This window comes from Gekko japonicus, unplaced genomic scaffold (assembly GCF_001447785.1).
Source record: "Gekko japonicus isolate JY-2015 unplaced genomic scaffold, Gekko_japonicus_V1.1 scaffold4673, whole genome shotgun sequence".
In the NCBI taxonomy this organism is placed as follows: Eukaryota; Metazoa; Chordata; class Lepidosauria; order Squamata; family Gekkonidae; genus Gekko; species Gekko japonicus.
The window spans coordinates 11,185-34,459 of NW_015160971.1; the positions used below are offsets into that span (position 1 = coordinate 11,185).

Here is a 23,275-nt window from a genome sequence, read left to right on the forward strand (position 1 = left end):
GCCCCCCCCCGGAATTCTTCCAATTTTTTTCAGGGCCTTCACACTCTAGTTATCCACTGAATGCACTGCATGTTGATTGGTTCTCTACAAGGAAGATGTATCCTCAAGCGTCAAGACTGCCGAGACAAATAGAGTGGGGTTACAAACTCTGGGTTGGTAAATGCCTAGAGATTTGGGGGTGGAGCCTTGGGAAGGGTATGGTTTGGGGAGGGACCTCAGCGGGCTATACTGCCATACAGTTCACTGTCCAAAGTAGCCATTTTCTCCAAAGGAATCAGTCATCTGGAGATCAGTTGTAATGCTGGGAGATCTCCAGGTCTAACCTGGAGGTTGGTAAGCCTCTATCTTGTCAGAGTTCTCCAGTTTGTTTTGCCTTGGATGACGGTTCAACTAGCTTACCAGGTTTTCTTGCTCTCTGTCTTCCTGTCTCCTGCACCTACTGTAATTTCACATTTCCCCCCGCAGTTGGACAACCTGGTACTTTCTCTGTCTCACTGAACGTTGATGAGAAGTTGGCTTCAAGGGCGAGGATGCTGGTCTATATCTTGCATGATAGTGAGCTGGTGGCTGACAGCATCTCCTTTGAAGTTGAGAATTGTTTCCGAAACAAGGTGAGAATTTGTCAAGGCCATTCCGGGGGGGGGGGGTGAGATGTGTTTCCGTTCGTTTTTCTGTGCTTTGTTGTAACACTGGTCTCTAAGGACAAGGCACACAAGAATAAACAGTCATATATTCTCGATTATTGTCAGTTGTTGTCAGGAATATCTGGTCCTTTAAGCAGGAAAGCTGGAAGAGATATCAGGAATAGAATGGCTAACTTCCAGGTGGGGCCTGGCAATCTCCAGGAATTACATTTGATTTCCGGATTATTCAGACCAGTTACTCTGGAAAAAATAGAAAACAGCTCAGTAGCGCCTTTAAGACGAATGAACTGACTGATTTCCTACAAGCAGCCGTGCCGCCCTCGCTCTCCCCTTTGCCCCCCGATTGTATCCATCAATTTCCCACTACTTGCTGCGCAGCTGCGTTTTGACCTGCAGCATCCCCCGGTTTCCCCCACATCTTCACAATCCTTGTTTTTTGACATCGCGAAGATGTGGAGGAAATTGAGGGATGCTGCGGGAAGAGCGTGGTTGGCACGGCTGCTTGTGGGAAATCGGTCACTGTATTGTAGCATGAGCTTTTGAGAAACACAGTTCTCTTCATCAGATGCATGGAGGTTATGAAGAAACTGGCCAGAGATATATAAGTGGTCAAGGTGCCACTGAGCTTTTTACTATTTTGCAGCAACAGACTAACACAGCTAACTCCTCTGGATCTATGACCCTGGAGAAAACGGGAGAAAACGGGTCCTTTGGTGGGTGGACCCCCGTAGCATTGTACTCGCTGAGATCCCTCCCTCTTCAGTCCCCACCACTCCCAAATCTCCAGGAATTTCCCAGGCTGGAGTTAGCAACACTAAGAAACACCATCAAAGATGATCCTTTATATTTAATGCCTTAAGGCTGCAGTCACACAAGCAGTTTGTCCCGACATACTAGCGTTCAGTGTTCCCTCTAAGTTGATTTAGTATGAGCTAGCTCACAGTTTTTTTAGCCTCTGGCTCACACATTTTTTGTCTCGGCTCAGGAAGGATGGCTCCAGAGCTAACTAATTTATGCAGTAGCCAAATCACTCGCTCACAACTTTAATACCGGTTGCTCACAAAGTAGAATTTTTGCTCACGAGACTCTACAGCTTAGAAGGAGCATTGCTAGCGTTACCTGTGTGGATTTAAACAGCTCGAAACCATGATGACATCTGCCTTCCATGGCCCAGTTGTTAGCAGCCCGTCTTGCTCCATGTTAGAACCAGAATAATCAGGCACTAGGGGCAGTCCGGCAGGAAGGGGTGGTAGCGCTTCCACTCCATTTTTTAGGTCTCAGCTCTCCCGGCTTGAAAGGAACCCAGAAAGGAAGTGTGAACAGGCACTTCTGTCTCATTCATGGGTCGCAGAGCTAGCTAACGGAAGCGGTTGTTCAGTCATGTGCTTATGCACCTGCACAATGGTGATTTGTTTTGTAAAAAAAACACACACCTCCTACCGGAACAGTGTGTCCTGTGGCTGATGCGCAACACTACTGTGGATGCTTGACCACGGGGCAGCCACACAGGTAACCCGCAGCAGAGTATGCTGTCTGGTTGGTATGCCCCGCAACACTTTAAGCAATCAGATATCACGCCAAGCCGCCAGTGTGACTGCAGCCTAAAAGGACTTTGTGGAGGTTATAGATGTGGTCCTGAATCCTCTGGCTCTGAATGGCTGAGTTGAGAAAGGCAGGCAAAGGCAGCTGGGAAAGAAGGAGGATGTATGATGGGAGTGTAGCCGCGGGGAATGTCCAAGGTACATTCGACTCAAGCCTTTTCAGTGGCCGCCCCATCCCTCTGCAACAACCTCCTGGAAGAGGTCAAGGAGAGCCAGTCTGGTGTAGGGGTTAAGAGCAGTGGACTCTAATCTAGAGAACTGGGTTTGATTCCCCACTCCTCCACATGCAGCTAGTTGGGTGACCTTGGGTGCCAGGGCTCTTTTTGTAGCAGGAACTCCTTTGCACATTAGGCAACACACCCCTAATGTAGCCAATCCTTCAAGAGCTTACAGTAGCCCCTGTAAGAAGAGCTCTGTAAGCTCTTGGAGGATTGGCTGCATTAGGGGGGGTGTTGCCTAATATGCAAAGGAGTTCCTGCTACAAAAAGAGCCCTGGACAGTTCTCTCAGAGCTGTTCACTCAAGAGCAATTCTTTCAGAGCTCTCTCAGCCCCACTTGCCTCACAGGATGTCTGTTGTGGGGAGGGGAAGGGAAAGTAGACTGTGAGCCGCTCTGAGACTCCGAGTGAAGGACGGAGTATAAATCCAGTCTCTTCTTCCTCCTCCTCCTCCTCTTTCTGGTAAGACTGCAAAACAGAGTGATTCCAGAAAGTTTGTGGGAGGCAGACTGAGCCTGGGCCGAGGGAGAACACCCCTTGGTGGTGGGCCCGAGGTGTCTCTGGGCTGGGTTTAATGTTTTTATAGCTGTTGTTTTTAAATGCTTTTTTTTAAAAAAAGAAGAAGAAGAAGAAGAAGAAAATACTTCTTACATTGTTCTGGCTCATCTTGGGCCCTGAGATGCTCAGGACAAAAGCAGGCATACCCATATTTTAAAATAAATAAATAGGAATGAAGGATTAGAAGAGCAAGAGATGACCAGGAACAAGCAGAGAGCAATGTGAGATGACGAAGGGCCAAATTGAAAATGTCACAAGAGCTCAGTCCTGATGACTGGGCCCACAGTGCAGTATTCATGTTCCCCCCCCCCCGAACTTTTTGGGGTGTCAAAACTGTTGAGGGAAATAGTCAAAGGCCCTGTTCACATGCGGAATTTGCAGCAGGAGAGGCACGAATGTCAGGCGGAGTATACGGGCGCGATCACAAGGACACATCTGGCAAGCATAGCACACCCATCGCCAACCCCATAGCATCTGCCCGAAGATCCGGAGTTAAAAAATACCCAGGAAAGCCTACTAGCAAATGGTTTGCTATGGGCCGTCGACGGAATACCTACGTGTGATCGCTCAAGTCGAACTTGCTGAGTCTCACGCACTGGTGGAAGGTGCAGTCGTTGACGGCGATGGACTGCTTCCCGCTTTTCCCTGTTTCGTCCGCAGTCCCTTTGCCCTGTTTCTCAATTACAATCTTGTCGTTTATGCCGACCTTGCATGACTTAAATACTCAGAGTTTGCAATGGATCTTTGCTTCACTGGAGAGGAGAGCTTTCTTTCTTTGTAAAAATCATTATTTCCAAGGGTAAAAAGGCACACAGGAAACCTACAAAATGACAAACCTATTCAGAGCTACATTGTCACATCTTACTGCTATAAAACATGGTCACACAACACACACTGCAATAATGGAGAATCCTCCTCCTTCTTGACCCCTGGAAGGAAATCACCTGAATAGATTAACCAATCAATGTTTACAAACAGACCACTTTTCTCCAGGCTTTGCTAGCATTGGCTGTCTGCCAGGTTTCCTTCCAGGTCAGTCTAAACAATAGCATAGAAAGGTAAGCAAGTTAACCCTATAATGCCTGGATTAGACCTTGCAACTCATACATTTCCAACAAAAACAGCTGTGGGGTGTTTCAGCTCTTGATATGGCATAAGGGAAGGAACCAGAGGGCCTCAGTTTGTCACACTGTGGGCCTCATCAGGATCCAATCCTCATCACACCCAGGCCACCATATCTAGTCTGGGCCTCAGAGTAGAACAAAACCGTGGTTAGAAGCTATAGGATTGCATTCACATGTAGATTTGAACTAGCTAATCTGCACTCTGCCTGTAGTGAGGTTGGTGGCTTTCCACTGAGGACGTTTCGACAGACACAACTTTTTTGGGAGGCGTTTAACGTTCCTGGCGGGCCGCAACTAAGATGCTAAAAGGAGCCACACCTTTTAGCTAATCTATCCACCTTTCTGTGATTTAAACCCTACTTCTATTCAACAGTCGTGGGTGGTTCTGTGGGGGAAAGCAGCTAAGCAGATACCATAATGTAAGGTAGTCCTGTAGGATCGTATAGTGCAGATGTGATATTTACACCGTAGGGGCTGCCATTTTCTGAAGGGAGAAGTGGATGAGGGAGAAAGGCATCCGGCAAGCACATTTGATGCAGTAGTAGAGGGGAAAAACGCCATGTGTGGATACTTTACTGTGAGGAATACGTGGTCCTTCAAAAGTGAAGGATGGTCTCCCTGTGACTGATGACACTGTTCAATTCCAGGTCAGTCTGCAGTTCTCTGAGAAACAAGCCCTACCAGCCTCCAGCGTCATCCTTAACATCGAAGCTGCCTCCAATTCCATCTGTGCCTTGCGAGCTGTAGATGAGAGCATCCTAATTCTGAGGACCGGAGGAGGCCTATCTTCTGAGAGTGTAAGCCCTACATTTCCACTTCCCTTGAATTCAGAGTATTGGGGTCTGTTTCCTCCAGTTGGACTGGAGATACCGTTAGCTGTATGAGAGAGGGAGGTCCTAATGAAGGTCTTCTTCCAGATCTTCTTCCAGACTTCCTCCCATGCAGCATTTCCCTGGGCGTGTAAAGAAAGGGCCGCAAGGACTGAGCACTGAGGCAGCCCTTCCTGCAGCCTCCCTCTCGTGATCTGCCTGAGTTCACAGAATCAGCATTGCTGTCAGAGGGCCATCTAGCCTCTGTTTGAAAACCTCCAAAGAAGGAGACATGTTTTTCTCTCTATTTAATTTATCTATTTATTTGACTTATATCCCGCCCTTCCTCATGGGCTCAGGGCGGCTAACAGGAGGCAACTGCCACACATAACAATAAAAACCAGATAAAACAATCAATTACAGTTACATTTAAAATTGGTGCTCACAAAACAACATTCAAGATGGGGTCTCCAATACAATGTTTCAAAAACTCTACTAGCTCTACTTGATCAGACTGCGCTATGTCCTCTATGCAATTAAAGACTCAAACAGAGGGAAAGGACATCAATCATCACAGTATCAACTCTTTCTTCCCTTTTGGGGAGAGGGGCCAAGCACTTCTCTCAGATAGAGGAAGGAGGAAGAAGGGCTGAGCTCAGATGAAGATGCTCTGATGCTTGGAAAGAACATCATAGTAGTGCCGCCAAGCCCCCAGTAGGGCCAGGGGACACCCCCCCAATCCCCAGGTTCTGTTGCCACGGGAAGCAGCAGTGAGAGAAAAAAAGTACAAGAAAAATAAGTTCCTTGTCTAACTGCAGAAAGTTCTTACCATACAGTTCCTGGTGATTCCTAGAGCGACCCAGAAGTGACAACAGGTAGCTCTAGGAATAACTGGAAACTCTATGATAAGAACTTCTTGTGAGTAGACAAGGCCTTCTTTTCCTTGTAGATTTTTTCTCTGGCAGCTGTGGGGGTGGGGGGATTCACCAGCAACAAAGAGAGGCCTATGCCAGTGTCGCTGGTGACATAACCTCCAGCAGGCACTAGAAGTGATGTCGTCCCATTGCCAGTGACATCGGGACACTGGCATTTGGGCAAAACTTTATAGTAGAAGTCATTTTTTTACCACACAGTTTTTGCAAATATCGGAGCATTCCATGTCCTATGAGGAAAGGTTGAAGGAGCTGGGTATGTTTAGCCTGGAGAGGAGATGACTGAGAGGTGATATGATAACCATCTTCAAGTACTTGAAGGGCTGTCATGTAGAGGATGGTACTGAGTGATTTTCTATTGCCCCAGAAGAATGGACCAGAACCAACGAGCTGAAATTAAATCAGACAAGTTTTCAGCTAAACATTAGAAAGAACTTCCTGACAGCGGTTCGTCGGTGGAGCAGGCTTCCTCGAGAGGTGGTGGGCTTTCCTTCTTGGGAGGTTTTCAAACAGAGGCTAGATGGCCATCTGACAGCAATGCAGATTCTGTGAATTTAGGCAGATCATGAGAGGGAGGGCAGGAAGGATCGCATCAGTGCTTAGTTCTTGCATGCCCAGAGTCATCTTCTGGGTGCGGAACAGGGGTCACTGCAGGTGTGTGTGGGGGGAAGTATTAGCAGGGGTCGTTTCATAGAAAAAGAGCTAGGGGAACTCATTAGCATAATTCATTAGCATATGCCACACCCCCTGACATCATAAGGCCCGGCGGTGGACCTGCAAGGCCGGCAGGAGTGCGAGGAAGCCCCGCCAAGGCCCTCCCTGGCCCCAGGCAGGCAGGGGTGGGGAGAGGCAGGGAGGAAGCAACTTACCCTCCCTCTTCTCCTGCCTCCTCCTGGCTGAATGAGGGCCAGAAGCAGGGCGGCCGGAAGCAGGGGGCGGGGCTTCATTATGTGCCCCGCCCCCCACCTCACCCGGGGGAACTGCGATCCCCCGTGATCCCCCTGAATCGACCTCTGGGTATTCGTGAATTTCCTGCATTGTGCAGGGGGGTTGGACTAGATGACCCTGGAGGCCCCTTCCAACTCTATGATTCTGTGATTCTGTCACTAGCAATGTGATGATGTCATTCCCAGTGCACACCAGAAGTGTTGTTGCCAGCCTAGGCCTTCCTTTACTGCCAATAATTCTCCCTGCTGGCCAGCTGATCAGCAGCGAGGTGTGTGTGCCCCAGGGCAGAGTATCCGCTGACAGAGCCTTGTTAACCCTGGTGATGGGGGGGGGGGGTTTAGGTAGTTATGCTGTTCTCTCTTAATCTTACGATTGATATAACATTGGCTATATCCAGAAGTTAGCAGCTCGTAGCAACATGTATACAAAAGTCAGCAAGTGGGTTGAACCCTTTATGGGACCAGGCATCTACAGTCTCAATCCTCCTGCACTCTGTATTGGATCCCCCCCCCCCCCAATCTGCACACTGATTGTTTTGACTCACTCTGGTCCTTTCCGTGCTAGACCATAAATCCTGGACTCTAATCTGGGAGAACCGGGTTGGATTCCCCACTCCTCCACGTGCAGGTGCTCATGTGACCTTGGGTCAGCAACAAGTTCTTTCAGAGCTGTTCTCTGAAGGGCAGTTCTCGAGAGAGCTCTCTCAGCCCCACCTACCTCACAGGTTGTCTGTTGTGGGGAAGGGAAGGGAGAGGAGTTTGTAAGCTGCTCTGAGACTCCTTTGGGTCGTGAAGGGCGGGGTAGAAATCTAATCTCTTCTTCTGTTTTCTCTCCACCTGGCCCCGATCCACATGGAGACAAGTTGAGAATTAGATGTGTTGATTCTTGGACTTCCTTTAAAAGTGATGCTTATTCTTGCTTGCAGTGAATCGTCACAGTTTAAGACCTGTTTCCACTTCTCTTCGAGGCCTAAATTAATTCTTCCTTTCTCACCAGGTCTATAACCAGCTTTCCCGTATGCACTCTTATGGCTATTATTATGGGGGACTGGACTTGGAAGATGATCCTAAACAGCCATGCATTGAGCTGAAACACACCTTTTTTAAAGGCTTGTACTATTTGCCCGTGAATGTTACCGATGACAGGAACGTCTACGATATTGTCAAGGTATGTTGGTTTCCTACTTAGGGCCAGGCCTTGATGCTTTTATGAAGTCAATAAGCCATGCATTACCAGCAGCCGTAATTAGAGGGCAAGAAATTATTAAGAAAGCCCTGACCTGGATAGTGCAGGCAAGCCCGATCTCATCAGGTCTTGGAAGCTAAGTAGGGCTGACCCTGGCAAGTACTTGGAAGGGCGACCTGCAAGAAATAGCAGGGCTGGGATGCAGAGGCAGGTTATCAAGCCAGTTTGGTGTAGTGGTTAAGAACACAGACTCTAATCTGGGAGAACAAGGTTTGATTCCCCACTCCTCCACTTGCAGCTGCTGATGTGACCTTGGGTCAGTCACAAGTTCTTTCAGAGCTGTTCTCTCAAGAGAGCTCTCTCAGCCCTACCTACCTCACAGGGTGTCTGTTGTGGGGAGGGGGAGGGAAAGGAGACTGTAAGCCGCTCTGAGACTCCGAGTGAAGGGTGGGGTATAAATCCAATCTCCTCCTCCTCCTCTCTGAAACGTACTAGCCCCATTAGGGGTCGCTAGAAGTCAACCATGACTTACAGTCTCACAAGCACATACACACACACACACAGAATACTCCCCCCCCCCAATAAAATAGAAAATAGAAAGGTATGGACCATTTGCTATGTAGCAAATTCCGCCTTAATTTCTTCCATGTGTCACTGGACAGTGGGTCTCCGCTAGTAGAAAATCTTATGCGATACGGGACAAAGCCAGCTTTGAGTGTACGCACAGGTGCAGGAGTTCAGATGATTTTCAGAAATGTCCTCATTATTTCCTGAACTTCTCACATGCATTCCAAATAGAGTTCTGGGCAGGGCATGCAAAGGTTCCGGGAAGTGAGGAAGGGAAAGGAATAAACTGTCGTCGAGTAGGGGGAGATGCTGGGGAAACTCACAGTGGCCTTCTGCTGGGTGTCGAGGGGCCACAGTGGACAACAAGACTCAAGATTCATACAACACCATGCCGAAAAGAATCTATACTAACCACTTTTCAGTCCAGAGTAGCGAGTTGACTGCTTGACTGCTTTCATCTGACTGCTTTCATCTTCTACAAGAAAGACTTAAATAGACTTTTTGTCAGACTTAAGTAGACATTTTGCAACAATCATAATCAACGATTTGCTTCTTCAGAAGGAACGTTTATTGATGCAGTATTGGCAGAGTATCTATACTTCAGGTACTGTGTTAAGACTAAAGCATAGAGCATGGGATGAATGGATCTGCATTGTTCAGAGGGGTCACTGGGAGTCATATAGCCAATCAAGGGAGGAGAAGGGGCCTGCCAGAATGTAACTGTCCCACTTTCCCAGAGAAGGGGTGTTACTGCAAAGCACTCAAGGCCAAGCACATAAAATATACAGATAAGGGAACATCACTGAGGCAACCAGAGAATCGAAAGTAGCATACTAAGGAGTGAACATCCCCCTTTATGGCAGTGAGCTGACACTTTTTGTGTGAGAATTTGCACCTGTTGTTGTTAATATGCTCATGGTGCCTTACGTGTGAATTGTAATGTCACTACTGGACACTTAAAGTACACTGTTGAAATTATTGTAAAAAGCGGTCGGGTTAGAACGGATAAGAGGAAGTACGTCTTCATCCAAAGAGTGATTAACACTTGGAATTCGCTGCCACAGGAAGTGGTGGCGGCTACAAGCATGGACAGCTTCAAGAGGGAATTAGATAAGCCTATGGAGCAGAGGTCCATCAGTGGCTATTAGCCACAAGGTATAGATGGGGCTCTGGGGCAAGTGATGCTCTGTCTTCTTGGTGCTTGGAGGGGGTCAACAATGGGAGGGCTTCTAATGTCCTGGCCCCACTGGTGGACCTCCTGATGGCACTGGTATTTCTGGCCACTGTGTGACACAGAGTGTTGGACTGGATGGGCCTTTGGCCTGATCCAACATTGGCATCTCTTATGTTCTTATGTTCGATTATTTTTGACAGGGTGTTGAGGGTAGGCAGAGCTTTTATCGGCTTGCATTGATATAAGAGTTAGCAAACAGATGTGAGAACGAAGTCTGAGAATCCAGGAGCACCTTTAAGACCAACAAAGTTTAATTCTGGGCATAAGCTTTCGTGTGCAGGCACACTTCAGATACATTGAAACAGACTTCTTGAAGGACTACATATAGGAAGAGAGAGGGTGAGTGTGGGGGCTAGTTGCCTGGAAGGGCTGATTAGAGTCAAGACGCATAAGTAACTGGGTGATCATTATAGCTAAGATTGAATTAAAGCAGTTTGTACAACCTGTGAATAGCAGCAAATTGTGAGAACTTAGTTTGAGCCCAGTGGCACCTTCTAGAGTAGACCAACAAAGGCCCCGGTCACACGGGCCAGATAACGCGGAGGAGAGGCGTGGCTGTTCGCCCCAGAGCAAAATAAAGTGCGGTAGCCCGATCACACGGTCCCCCAAGTCTCCGTGCTTAGGCTGTTAGCTGGCGATCACACGGCAATGCTGCAGTGTGGCAAAGAAGTGGTGTGGCGCGATGACACAAGCATGTCGCATTTGTGCACATGCGCAGTTCCGCGGACCAGCACTACTTTCATTTTCGTGTTTGTGTGCATGCGCTTATGAAAAACATCCGCTTTGCGACGGGATGTGGACGGGCACCGGATGCCACGGGATACGAGCGCTCTCGCGATCAGACACCTGCTTGTGTCGCGTGTTTTCCAGATACTAGTGCACTTTCTTTGGTACTTTTTAACTCCGCATCTTCGGCGGGATGCCACGGGTTGGCCACGGGTGCGCTACACTTTCCAGATATTGCTGTGCGATCGCGCCCCAAAAATCCACCTGACATCCATGCCTTTCGCAGTGCAAAATCTCCGTGTGATCAGGGCCAAAGTTTAATTCTGGGTGTCAGCAAGAACTGAGTGGCTCGGCTTTTGTGTGCAGGCACACTTGTGCAGATACATTGAAACCAACTTCCTCAAGCCTTACATATAGGTAGAGGGTGGGGAGAGGGTTAGTTGCCAGGAAGGGCTAGTTAGAGTCAAGACGTGTAAGTAACTGCGCAATAAGTATAGCTAAGATTGGACTGTCAACGTTGGTAAGACCTGTGGATGGCAGCAGTTTAGTATACAGATAATAAAGGAGTTTAACAACCAAAGTGAGAACTAAGTTTGAGTCCAGTGGCTGTTCACATCCGTGCTGCTGTTGAAAGAAGAGCGAGAAGCCTAATCCGGAGAATACGACTCCTTTACCATAGATGACCAGCTAATCTGGTAGCACATATGTGCGGGTAAGGAGAAACCTGTAGATACGTCCTGCTTCTTGCAGTTCCACAGGCGAAGAGAAAGGGAGAGAACACAAAGGGCATAGGAAGAGGAGGAGGAGTCAGAAAGAGGCCTCTCATTCATTAGAGATAGCGCATATACATTTCTGGAGCAATGTAGCATCCCCATCCAATGTCCAGGAGCAATGCTCCCTCTAAGCTGTGGAGTCTTGTGAGCAAAAATTCTACTTTGTGAGCTACTGGCATGAAAGTTGTGAGTGAGCAATTTGGCTGCTGCATAAATTAGTTTGTTCTGTAGCCATCCTTCCTGAGCTAAGACAAAAATCTATGAGCTGGAGGCTAAAAACCTGTGACCTGACTCACACTAACTCAGCTTAGAGGGAACACTGTCCAGGCGTGCTGCGTCTCCTTACTCCAACAGAAATCGAGTAACCTTGTCTATCCATTTCAAGGACATGGGTCTCAAGGTTTTCACCAGCTCCCCACTGCAGAAGCCTGTCATGTGCCAAAGTGATTTGGAGTGCAAGAAAATCTCTTCGGATGATGACAACCACGATGGTGCGTTCCCCAAATATTCATGTAAGTAACATCAAATGTGTTTAAGATGTTAAGTGATGGTCTGTCCATGACTCGTCAGCCCTGTGGGCAATGTTCCCTCTGATTCTGCCCCCCCCCCTGCCCCAAGCAGAACAAGTTCACATCCTGAGCGGAAAATAACTGCTGCGATCTTCAAGTGGGCAGTGCCAAGACCCTGCGTGGCTCCAGAACTGCTGCTGAGCGGGGCTTCCTGTGTTAATGAGCAGCCGCTCACGTGCACACCTTAGAGGGACCACTGCCCATTGGGTGTTATCAGGTAGGGTTGCCAACCCTCAGGTGGCAGTTGGAGATCTCATAAGAACATAAGAGAAGCCAATGTTGGATCAGGCCAATGGCCCATCCAGTCCAACACTCTGTGTCACCCAGTGGCCAAAAATACCAGGTGCCATCAGGAGGTCCAGCAGTGGGGCCAGGACACTAGAAGCCCTCCCGCTGTTGACCCCACTCCACAAGCACCAAGAATACAGAGCACCACTTGGCCCGGAGTCCATATCTATAACTTGTGGCTAATAGCCACCGATGGACCTCCGCTCCATATGCTTATCTAATTCCCTCTTGTAATCTCCCGCTATTACAACTGATCTCCACGTGACCAAGATCAGTTCCTCTGGAGAAGATAACTGCTTTGGACTCCATGGATGTAAATGACCACTAGACGCAAACTTAGTTCTCACATCTGTTGTTAACTCCTTTATTACCTGTATGTTAATTTACTGCTATAATAATTCTATGATTACACCCAGCTGAGGCCCCTCCCCTCCCCAAACCCCGCCCTCCCCAGGCTCCACCCCCAAAATCTCCAGATATTTCCCAACCCAGAGCTGGCTATGCTTACCTGGGCTTTTTTTCTAGGGGAGCGTGCCAGAATGGAGTTCCGGAACCTCTTTGATAAAAGTCTTTTGAAAGTGTTTAGAAGTTCATGAGTTTTCAGCATGCAGATTGAAAACTTCATTTCCCTCTTGAAAGTTCTGACACCTCTTTTTCAAAAAAAAAAAGTGCCCTGCTAATATCAAGTGAAATGCCCTGCCGTACGTAACTCTCCAAAGGAAGCAAGGTTTGGCATTGCAGCTAACTATCTGAAGGGACCAAATGACCAAAATGGGGAGAGAGATCAACAGGATACGATGCCATAGAGTCCATCCTCTAAAGCAGCCATTTCCTGCAGGCAATCTGGTCCCTGTCGTCTGGAGATCAGTTGTAACCCCAGTAGATCCCCAGGCCCCACCCGGAGAACATCAGCCCTAACTCCAGTCCACCCACCAGCTGTAGCTGTTAAAAACAGAGCTGGCCTCTTGTGGCTTAAGCTGTCTGCCTTTCTCCTCGTGGAGGGTTTTCAAGGCAAGAGATGTTCCGAGGCAGTTTGCCATTCTCTGTGTCTGCAGAGCAACCCTGGGCTTCCTTGGTGGTCACCCATCCAAGTACTGACCAGGGCCGAGCCTGCTTAGCTTCAGGGATCTGACAAGATCAGGCTAGCCTGGGCCACCCAGGTCAGGTCAGCCAAACCCACCTTGCCTTAAATGAGGAGGGGAGAAAGATGTAAGCCTCTTTGGGTTCCCCCACTGAGTATAAGGAGCTGCGGTGGCTCAAGTGGTTAAGACACTGAACTGCAGGCTGTGGAAAGTCAGTAGTTCAGCAGTTCGAGACCCGGGTGCCGCATGATGGAGTGAGCTCCCATCTCTAGTTCCAGCTCCTGCCAACCTAGCAGTTCGAAAGCAAGAAATTGCAAGTAGATAAATAGGTACCACTTTGGTGGGAAGGGAACAGCGTTCCGTGCGCCTTGGTGCTTAGTCATGCCGGCCACATGACCACGGAAACGTCTTCGGACGTTGCCTCTTCCTTAAACTTGAACCCCTCCTCTCTTTTCACTGTGTTTTTTTTCTTTTCTTTTTCTTTTGCCTCCCCCCCCCCCAGTACAAATGGGTTCGGACTATAGTGGCCGGTTTGGGGGTCTCGTCGAGACCGTGAGACAGTTCTTTCCCGAAACCTGGATGTGGGATGCAGTCTCTATCAAGTGAGTCTTTTTGCTTTTCCTTTTGGCCATTTTCCGGGATCCAGTTGAAAGAGTCTGGTCCCCAATAGCTGCTCTTCCTGATAGGAACCTGACTGGAGGGGCTGTGGCTCAGTGGCAGAGCATCTGCTTGGCATACAGAAGGTCCCAGGTTCAATCCCTGGTACCTCCAGTTAAAAAGATCAGGCAGTAGGGGATGTGGAAGACATCTGCCTGAGACCCTGGAGAGCAGTCTGAGTAGACAATCCTGTTGCCAGTCTGAGTAGACGATTCTGAATTTGATGGACTGATAGTCTGATTCAGTATAATCAGTATAATCATCATGTGTGACCATATACTAAAGAGAGCCAGTTTGGTGTAGTGGTTAAGTGCGCAGACTCTAAACTGGGAGAACCAGGTTTGAAATCTCAATCCTCCACATGCAGGTGCTGGTGTGACCTTGGGCAAGCCATAGTTCTGATAAGAGCTTTCCTTGAAAAAGAGCAGTTTCTGTCAGAGCTCTCTCAGCCCCACCTACCTAAAAGGGTGTCTGTTGTAAAGAGGGGAAGGGAAAGGAGTTTGTAAGCCGCTCTGAGACTCCTTCAGGTAATGAAGGGTGGGGTATAAATCCAATCTCCTCCTCCTCCTCCTCCTTCTCTTCTTCTTCTATCTTCATGTGTGAACTCTTTCTCAGCTTTATTTCTTTGTCTGGAAGCCCATTAATACAGCGGTCACTGAATATTTCCAGGTTACATATGCTTATAGATACAAAGTTATAACTCTTAACAATTACCTTCCGACATGAGGAGTTTCCTTATTCATGGCTTCAAGTTAAAATCCAGTTTATCTGTCTAGACAGAGAATAGTTCCAAAGCTAATTAAGAAGTATAAAGACCTTAAAAGACATTGACATCTCCCATTACGCTTTCCCTCCCTCCCCAAACACGACGTTGTGGAACCTAGAATCTTTTGAGAGGGTTGGTGTTTAGAGCCATTTCTGCAGTTGCTTCCATTCTGGTGATATGAATTCATGCCGTGATAGAAATTCTAATATTGGGAACCATTTGCTATCAAAGTTTGTTTTGACTGGTTTCAATAGGGATTTGTTGGCCTGTCCTGTTGGTAAATGTTTGGGGATTTGGTTCTAGATTTTGGCATTCTGGTTCCTTGACGCACCTTGCTTGGCATCTCTTTAGAGTACAGAGGGACTCTTATATATCCCAGCAACGTGGCTGGTAACTGTTCCTTGTTCTGTGTCTCAGTTCTAGCGGGAGGGCCAGTCTGTCGTACACTGTTCCAGACACCATCACGAAATGGGAAGCCAGCATCTTCTGTCTGGAAGCCCAGGCCGGGTTTGGCATCTCCAAGCCAGCACACCTGACAGCTTTCCAGCCGTTCTTTGTGGAACCAACCCTCCCCTACTCCCTTATCCGGGGGGAGCACTTCATTCTCAGAGCCAACATCTTCAATTACTTGAGCCACTGCATCGAGGTAAAGTAGTTCTTTCTCTCTCTTAGGACTGCCAACCTCCAGGGGGCACCTGGAGGTCTCCCACTATTATAATTGATCTCAGGGCCCTTTCTGTAGCAGGAACTCCTTTGCATATTAGGCGACACGTCCATAATGTAGCCAATCCTCCAAGAGCTTACAGAGCTCTTCTTACAGGGGCTACTGTAAACTGTTGGAGGATTGGCTACATTAGGGTGTGTGTCGCCTAATATGCAAAGGAGTTCCTGCTACAAAAAGAGCCCTGAATCGCCAAGCAAGATCAGTTCTGCTTTGGAAGACAGACTCTGTGGCATTAGTTTCAGTTTTCAGTTTAGTTTATTGTAATTAGCCATTGACAAGATCGCAAAATACAAATTGTGAGCAAACGATAGGTGAATATCAAAATATACAAAAGTACCAGAAATCAATAACAAAATATGACTACCGTAACTTAATACAGTGGCCTAAATAATGTCCCTTCCCGTTGCCACCTTGGAACGTAGATTCTTTGCAGCAAGGGCAAATAATGAAACTTTATAAGAGACATATGCATCAGTGTCAGATAACAAAAACAACATTTTATCCTCAACTGGGTAAGCACTAAGACCAGATAAAATACCTGCTAAAAATTTAGCCATCAGACTAGAATACAGTGGGCAAAAGAAGATATAGTGAGGTAAATCCTCAAGTTCATGGGTGCCACAAATACATAGATGATGGACCAATGGAGTTTGATTAAATCGGCCCTCCAAAATTGCCATTGGCATTGATTGAAACCATAGAGAGGTAAAGGACGCTCTTAGAGATATTGGCTAAGTATGGAGTTCTAGTACGGGCTGATGCAATTGATTTGGGCTCTGTGGCATTATAACCTGCTGAGGCCCCTCCTCTTCTCAAACCCCGTCCTTTTCAGGCTCCGCCCCCAAATCTCCCCAAATTTCCCAACCCAGAACTGGATACCCTTCTTTCTCTAGTTCTTGGGCCCTAGGAGACCCAGAATCAAAAGCCCACTCTGTAGGGTTGTCAACTCCAAGCTGGGAAATTCCTGGAAAATTTGAGGGTGGAGTTTGGGGAGTGGAGGGAACTCAGCAAGGAAGAATGCCATAGGGCCCGCTCTCCAAAATAGCCATTGTCTCCAAAGGAGCTGTTCTCTGTCAGCCTGAGATCAGTTGTAATTCCAGGAGATCAGTTGTAATTCCAGGCCTGCCATTCTACCATTTAAAAAGAGATGTTTTACAGTATGATTGCAAAGAGATAGTCATGCCAGTGGGCTTTTCCACATTTTACTTGCTGATAAGGGCCTGGCTTTCTATTCAGGGCTTCCCCCCACCTCCCCCCGGCCCCACCCGTTCTGCAAGTGTTTTGCTCCCTCTTGTGGTCAATTTGATATCACACAGCTTTTTTTTCCGGCATAGAACCCTGCAATTTAAATCTGCAGGGAGATATGCTGCAAAACAGCTGTGTGATATTGAATTGACCACTAGAGAGAGCAAAACACATGCAGAACAGGAGGGGGGGGGAACCGGAAGAAACAGGAATTTACCAACAAGTAAAATGAGAATGCGGAAAAGCCCAGTCTGTCCTTAAAACATAAAGCAAAATATCTTTGGAAATAAATGTTGTTAGTCTTTAAGGTGCTGCTGGATTTTTCTTATAACCTTTTAAGCCCATTGAGGTCAAGGCTATAACTCTGGTTAAAAATGGGAAGAATCAGGAGTCAATAAGTAAAGGTAAAGGTTTCCTTGCTCAAAGGCTAGTCAAATCTGACTCTAGGGGGGGTGCTCATCTCCGCTTCCAAGCCAAAGAGCCAGCGCTGTCCAAAGACGTTTCCATGGTCTGTTACCTTCCCACTGAAGCGGTACCTATTTATCTACTTGCAATCTCTTGCTTTTGAACTGCTAGGTTGGCAGGAACTGGGGCCAGAGACAGGAGCTCACTCCATCACGCGGCATTTGGGTCTCGAACTGCCGAATTACAGACCTTCCGGTCTACAGTTCAGCGTCTTAACCTCTGAGCCACCATGGCCCTTCAGGAGTCAATAGTATAGAACAAATTTTGAACAGATGATGTGTTTGGTTAGTCTTTGGCCTTAAGTAATCTTGGATACCATAATTAGGATTTGCCAGCAGTGCTAACTTAAAGTGTTGGTCCGATTTGCCACATAATCGCTCATTTTGTTTGTCCATTTATTTATACCTATCCTCCTTGATTCTTTCTCTCTCAGGTGAGCGCTGCGTTGGCTGAGTCCCCGGATTACAAAGCAGAAGCTCTGTCCGCCGAAAGCCCCTTCACAAGGATATGTGCAAATGAAAGAAAGACCCACACTTGGAAAATTCACCCTCAAAAACTAGGTAATTGTCTCCATCCTGCTCTTCATCCGCTTTGCAGTCTTTGATTCTTTTTGGTCTCACATTTCCCCCCGAATTATATCTCCCCTCAAAAAATAAGCTGTCTTTATCCAAGTTAATTCAAAGAACATAGTTTTTAAAACAGGATAATCCTGACATCCTTGAATAAAAACGGATGTAAGTCTTTATAAATTGTAGTAAGCGTCTTTGTGGTAAAATGCTGAAAATGGTATATAAAAGATAAAATAGGTGGAAAAGATTTAATAAAATAGATTTGCCAACCTCCAGGTGGGGCCTGGAGTTATCCTGGCATTAGAACTGATTTCCAGGCCCCAGAGATCAGCTCCCCTGGAGAAAATGGCTGCTTTGGAGGGTGGACTCTATGGCACTATACCCCGCTGAGGTCCCTTCCCTCCTGAGCCTCCATCCCTCAGATCTCCAAGTATTTTCCAACTCAGAGCTGGCAACCCTATTATTAAATCCTGGACTTGAGGCAGCTCTTCTCAAACAGCTCAGAACACAACACACAAAACAACCCGGCAACAATCCCCACTTATATACAGTCAAGAGCAGTCAAAACCACACCTCCTGACACAGTAACAACCAATCATAGCGAACACTACAGCACACCTTGTTTGCATTTCCTGTTTCATTCTAGTCTTCCCTGATTGGTCTGTTCCTTGGGCAGCCAATCAGAGCGAGTGCCCTATCATTCTAGCAAGCAATGGTCTCTAACACAAGGCTGCTTCAACACAACTACCTCTACATGGAAAGAGCCAATAACAATAATTCCCTCCAAAATACGCCCTCTTCTGATTGGCTCACAAGGAGAATCTCAGGATCCTTGCAGTCTATGAAGCTCAGCCACAGTATTAATACATAACACCTATAATGAGCCAGTGTGATGTAGTGGTTAAAGTGATGGGTTAGGTTCTGGGGCACTCAGGTTCGAAGACAGACTCTGCCATGGAAGTTTTCTGAGTGACCTTGGGTCAGTCACACATTTTCAGCCTAGCATACCTCGTAGGGTTGTTGTGAGGAGAAAATGGAGGAGAGGACCCCGAGGTAAGCTACTCTGGGTCCTCACTGAGAGAGAAAGGTGGGATATAATAACCAAAGTGAACGAGAATGTAAGAAAATGCAGCATGAAGTTATGGTTATGTTCTACTTAAGGTCAGAGAAAGTTTTAACCAAAATGAATTATCTTATACAAGGTTGCTGGAAGGGCATCACCAGTTTTCTGGATTCAGTTTTAAAAGAAGGGGAAACCCTCCCCCTCCCCCCTCACCTTCTGTCCATAAATTTATCTGAAACTTCACTTCATCCTAATTAGAAATTTATTGGATTTGTCTTCAGAGAGGGACATGTGTTTATCTGTTGCAGAAGAAATGCAGGGAACTAGTGATCCCTTAAAGACTAACTTTAAAAAAATTCCAGCCTAAGCTCTCATAGCCTAGACTTCATGTCAGAAACAATGCCATATGTCTGAAGAAGTGGTCCATAGGCTATGGCAGTGTATGCTGGCATTTTAAAAAGGTACTTTTGAAGGTGCCACTAGACTAGTGTTTGGGTTCTTTAAATTTATCTTGTTACCCCTTTGCTGGCGCTCTCCGAGTTCCTTGCAGGAATTCTAAAGTAGCCTCAAGCAGTTTCTGGAGACTCGGCGTAAATGCTACTTAAACTGACTGAGCAGAGAAGGATCCCTGGTTTTCAGACCACCAGAACTGACCTTACATATTACAAGAGCATGAAGAAGATCGGACCAATCCAGCCCAAGTTCTCCCATTGATTTTCGATGGGAAATGTTAAGTACATGGCAGAACATCTCCAACTGGTGTTAATGGAACTCAGTCATGCTTCTCTTTGGCTGGGTTGTGCTCCGTGTGATGGGGCTGAAATTTCCCCAGGGACATTTGTAACCAGATGTTGTTTGTCTCTGATCTGTTTAGTAAACAAGGGCAAGTAAGTGATCATTTGATCAACCGCTGGTGGTTTTGCATCTATGCCATTCCCCCTCCCCCCATTCAGAATTTGGAAATAAACGAGATGTGCATGGGTTTGCCTTTGGCTTTCAGGTGCAGTGAATTTCACGATTACTGCCGAGGCCAAACCAGGTGAACTGAGCGTGGGACGACGTGACACAGTCATCCGGCCTCTGTTGGTTGAGGTAAGCGCAAAGATCTAACTATCTGTGAAAGGCAGGGAGATCGAGACTTCTGTAAGAAGTTAGGGGCTCTGTTACGTCTTGAGCAGCAGGGTGCTTTAGAATGAAGCCAGGACAGTATGAAGGGGCAACATGTTCTCCATCAGACTCAACAGCTGCATCCTGAATCACCACACTGAGGACATAACATGCCGTCAAACCTCTCAATAAAGCCATTTTGGTGTGGCGGTTAAATGCGCGGACTCTAATCTGGGAGAACTGGGTTGGATTCCCTACGCCTCCACCTGCTGCTGCTGGATGACCCTCGGCAAGCCATAGTTCTGGCAGAGGTGTTCTCTCAAGGGCAGTTCTCGAGAGAGCGCTCTCAGCCCCACCTACCTCACAGGGTGTCTGTTGTGGGGATGGGGAGGGAAAGGAGGGTGTAAGCTGCTTTGAGACTCTGAGTGAAGGGTGGGGTATAAATCCAATCTCTTCTTCTTCTTTTCTTCTAAAAATATCCACCATAAGATGGGAGTGCTAATGTGTTGTGCATTTCTGTTAAAGACTGCCTATCGCCTTGGGAAAATAACGTTGGCCACTTCCACATTGTCATTTTTGTCCCCCACCCACCCTTTCCCACTTGTGTTTTGCTCCCTCTGGGACTACTGGAGAGAGCGCAGAACACATTGGGAGGGAAAAAACCCTGAAGCCCCAGGGACAAATGAGTGGCAAAAACGACAGTGTGGAAGTGGCCATTGTGGGTCTGCTTCAGTACGTCTGAGAAATGGTTTTATGGTCATGGATGCATGCATCTGTAGAGAGGCGGGAAGAGGCTGAGCCATGGAAAGGAAGCTGCTGGAGGATGTAGTGATGACCGCAGGCATTGATGGCTTTAAAAAGGATTAGACAGATTCTTGGAGAAGAGGTTCATCAGTAGCTACTAGCCATGGTAACCAAAGGGGGACTCATTATACAGAGGCCGCAGACCTCTGAGTGTCAGTGCCAGCAGGCAACATCAGGGGAAGGCCTCGGCCTCTAGGCTCTGTCCGTTGACCCTCTAGGGCAGCTGTTTGACCACCGTATGAAACAGGATGCAGGACTAGGGCCGCGGTCACACAGAGAATTTGCCGCGCGAAAGGCACGGATGCTGGGCAGATTTTCGGGGCGTGATCACACTGCAACATGTGGCAAGCATAGCGCAACCGTGGCCAACCTGTGGCATGCCGCCAAAGATGCGCAGTTAAAAAGTACCTGCAAAGATCTACTAGCATATGGTTTGCCACGGGCTGCAGACGGAGTCGTTTGGTGTGATCGCGCCAGTGTGTGCGCCTATTCCCTCCGGCTGTCCTCTTTGCAGCGCGCACCGAAGGACAAAACCCTGGTACGCCGCCGCGGCGTCTGTGCATAATGGCGGATCAGAATGCGATGGCGCAAATAGCCACTCTCCCCCCCCCCCCCCCCTTTTCCGGCCCGCGGGGCCGGGGGCTAACTGATCCAGCAGAGCTCTTCTGATGTTCTTATGTTCTTAAGCTGGAACAATCCAGGCAGTGGGTAAAAAGAAGGTTTATGCGGAGTCTAGCCGGGCAGGCAGAGCGGGTTTGGTTACGGTTTCCAGATCCATGTTGGGAAATACCTGGAGATTTGGGTGGGTGGGGGGAGCCTCAGGAGGACAGGGTTAGGGGAGGAACTTCCATGGGGTGTAATGCCATAGAATCCATCTTCCAAAGTGACCGTTTTCTCCAGGTGAACTGAATTCTGTCACCTGGAAAGCTGTTGTAATCCCAGGAATTCTCCAGCCAGCATCTGGAGTTGGCAACCCCAGTGCTAGTGGAGGCGGGGCTGGAACACGATAGCTGAGGTGTGCAGTGTGGCGTCTTCAGAGCCTGAAGGAAAAGACACTCTTAAAAAGAAAACATAACAGCACTTTGAACATATAAACGACGGTGTGGGTGCCATTTCCCGTTCTGTCTCAACTTACGGGCGTTGACTTTTTTCCTGTATCACTGTGCTTTCATTGGGCTTCAGCATTGTTTTTATGCCTCTTTCCCCCCCTTTTCCCCCCCAACCACACAGCCCGAAGGTGTCAAAAAGGAAGTGACCCAGAGCGCTCTTGTCTGTGTAAAAGGTAAGAAAACGACTGCCGGACTTCACGTATGGCTTTGAAAGTGGGACAACGAAGAAAACTGGCCGGAAGAAAGTTAATTCTCTTGAAATCTGGTGTTGGAGGAGCATTTCACGGATATAGCGGCATGCCAAAAAAGACAGGTCAATGAGTTCTAGATCAAATGACACCTGAACTCTCCGTAGAAGTCAAAAGGACTAAACTGAGGTTGTCATACTTTGGTCACATCAGGAGAAGACAAGAGTCCCTGGAAAAGATGATAATACTAGGAAAAGTTGAATGTAGCCGGAAAAGAGGAAGACCCAACATGAGATGGAGTGCGTCAGTCAAGGAAGCCACAAGGGCCGTCAGTAGGGTTCCCAAATCGGATCAGTGCCGGAGTGGGGGACTCCAGAGCTGCTCTGGGAGTGTGTGTGCGTGTGCGAAGCGCGTGCGCGCCGCAACCCCATCACCCAGAAGTGATGCGACCATGCCGGGCACGCTGGGGGCGGGGCCATGGTCATCCGAGGGAAGACTCTATGGGCGTGGGGTTCCCCCCGGGGCCCGATCCGCCGGCGGTGGGGAACGGGCCTCTGGGGCGGGGGTTTCCCCGCCCCCCGGGTGGACTTGGCAAGCCTAGCCCTCAGTTTGCAAGGCCTGAGCAAGCCTGTTAAGTGTTAACCATAGGATGTTTTGGAGGTCATTAACTGATCAGGTTACCGTAAGACAGAAGCAACTTGACGGCACTTAATACATACATACAGTGAATCAGACAGGCTTGCCCTAGAACATCCCAGCTCCACAGTATACAACGGTGGCTCACAGACATTTCTCACGGTTCTCAGTAGAGCAATAGTGCAGTTCCACAGGTTCTGCTAAAGTCTTATCGTTTTGTTATGACACACTTTTTTAAAGAAAGGGTTTCATTTGACATCTTTCTCCATTTTACCATGAAAAAGGAGTCCTGATAGTGAGAATTTTAGAGTTGTTCTTTTCTTCTTTTTTTGTGTTTTTGTTCACCTTTTCCATGTCTTAGCAATGTCAGCAAAACTCTGTGCAAACACAGCAGCCAAAAAAGGGGGAAATGACCCCCCCACAGCACCATTTCTAGTCAGAAACAGGCACAGAGGGGCAGTCTTACACCGCAGTTCCCATCCCAAATGGGCTCTCCTTTATTTCTAGCAGACACTCCCAGCAGCTGCTGTGTGGCTGTGGAAAGAGAGTCAACATTCAAGAACCCAGACTCAACTTTTTCCTAATGTAATGCCCTTACAGCCAAACTAGAAGTTACATTTTTAAAAAAGCTGCCTGCACACCAGCTGTGGGGGATGCCTCTCTGCAAATGCGGAACAGCTCAAAA

At 47.8% G+C, this 23,275-nt stretch overlaps 1 protein-coding gene across 1 annotated transcript in view; it reads left to right on the top strand.

Annotated features, from left to right (window-relative positions):
- The window catches only part of LOC107122384 (ovostatin-like), a gene marked incomplete at its 5' end in the record, with an annotated part of 58,498 nt that overhangs the window by 9,491 nt on the left and 25,732 nt on the right, over positions 1-23,275 (top strand). The window contains 9 exons of the mRNA XM_015425478.1: positions 466-611; positions 4,792-4,941; positions 7,830-8,000; positions 11,704-11,830; positions 13,760-13,859; positions 15,098-15,326; positions 17,548-17,674; positions 19,747-19,838; positions 21,888-21,939. Coding sequence (XP_015280964.1) covers positions 466-611; positions 4,792-4,941; positions 7,830-8,000; positions 11,704-11,830; positions 13,760-13,859; positions 15,098-15,326; positions 17,548-17,674; positions 19,747-19,838; positions 21,888-21,939 — 1,194 coding nt within the window. The remainder of the gene's footprint in view (positions 1-465; positions 612-4,791; positions 4,942-7,829; positions 8,001-11,703; positions 11,831-13,759; positions 13,860-15,097; positions 15,327-17,547; positions 17,675-19,746; positions 19,839-21,887; positions 21,940-23,275) is intronic.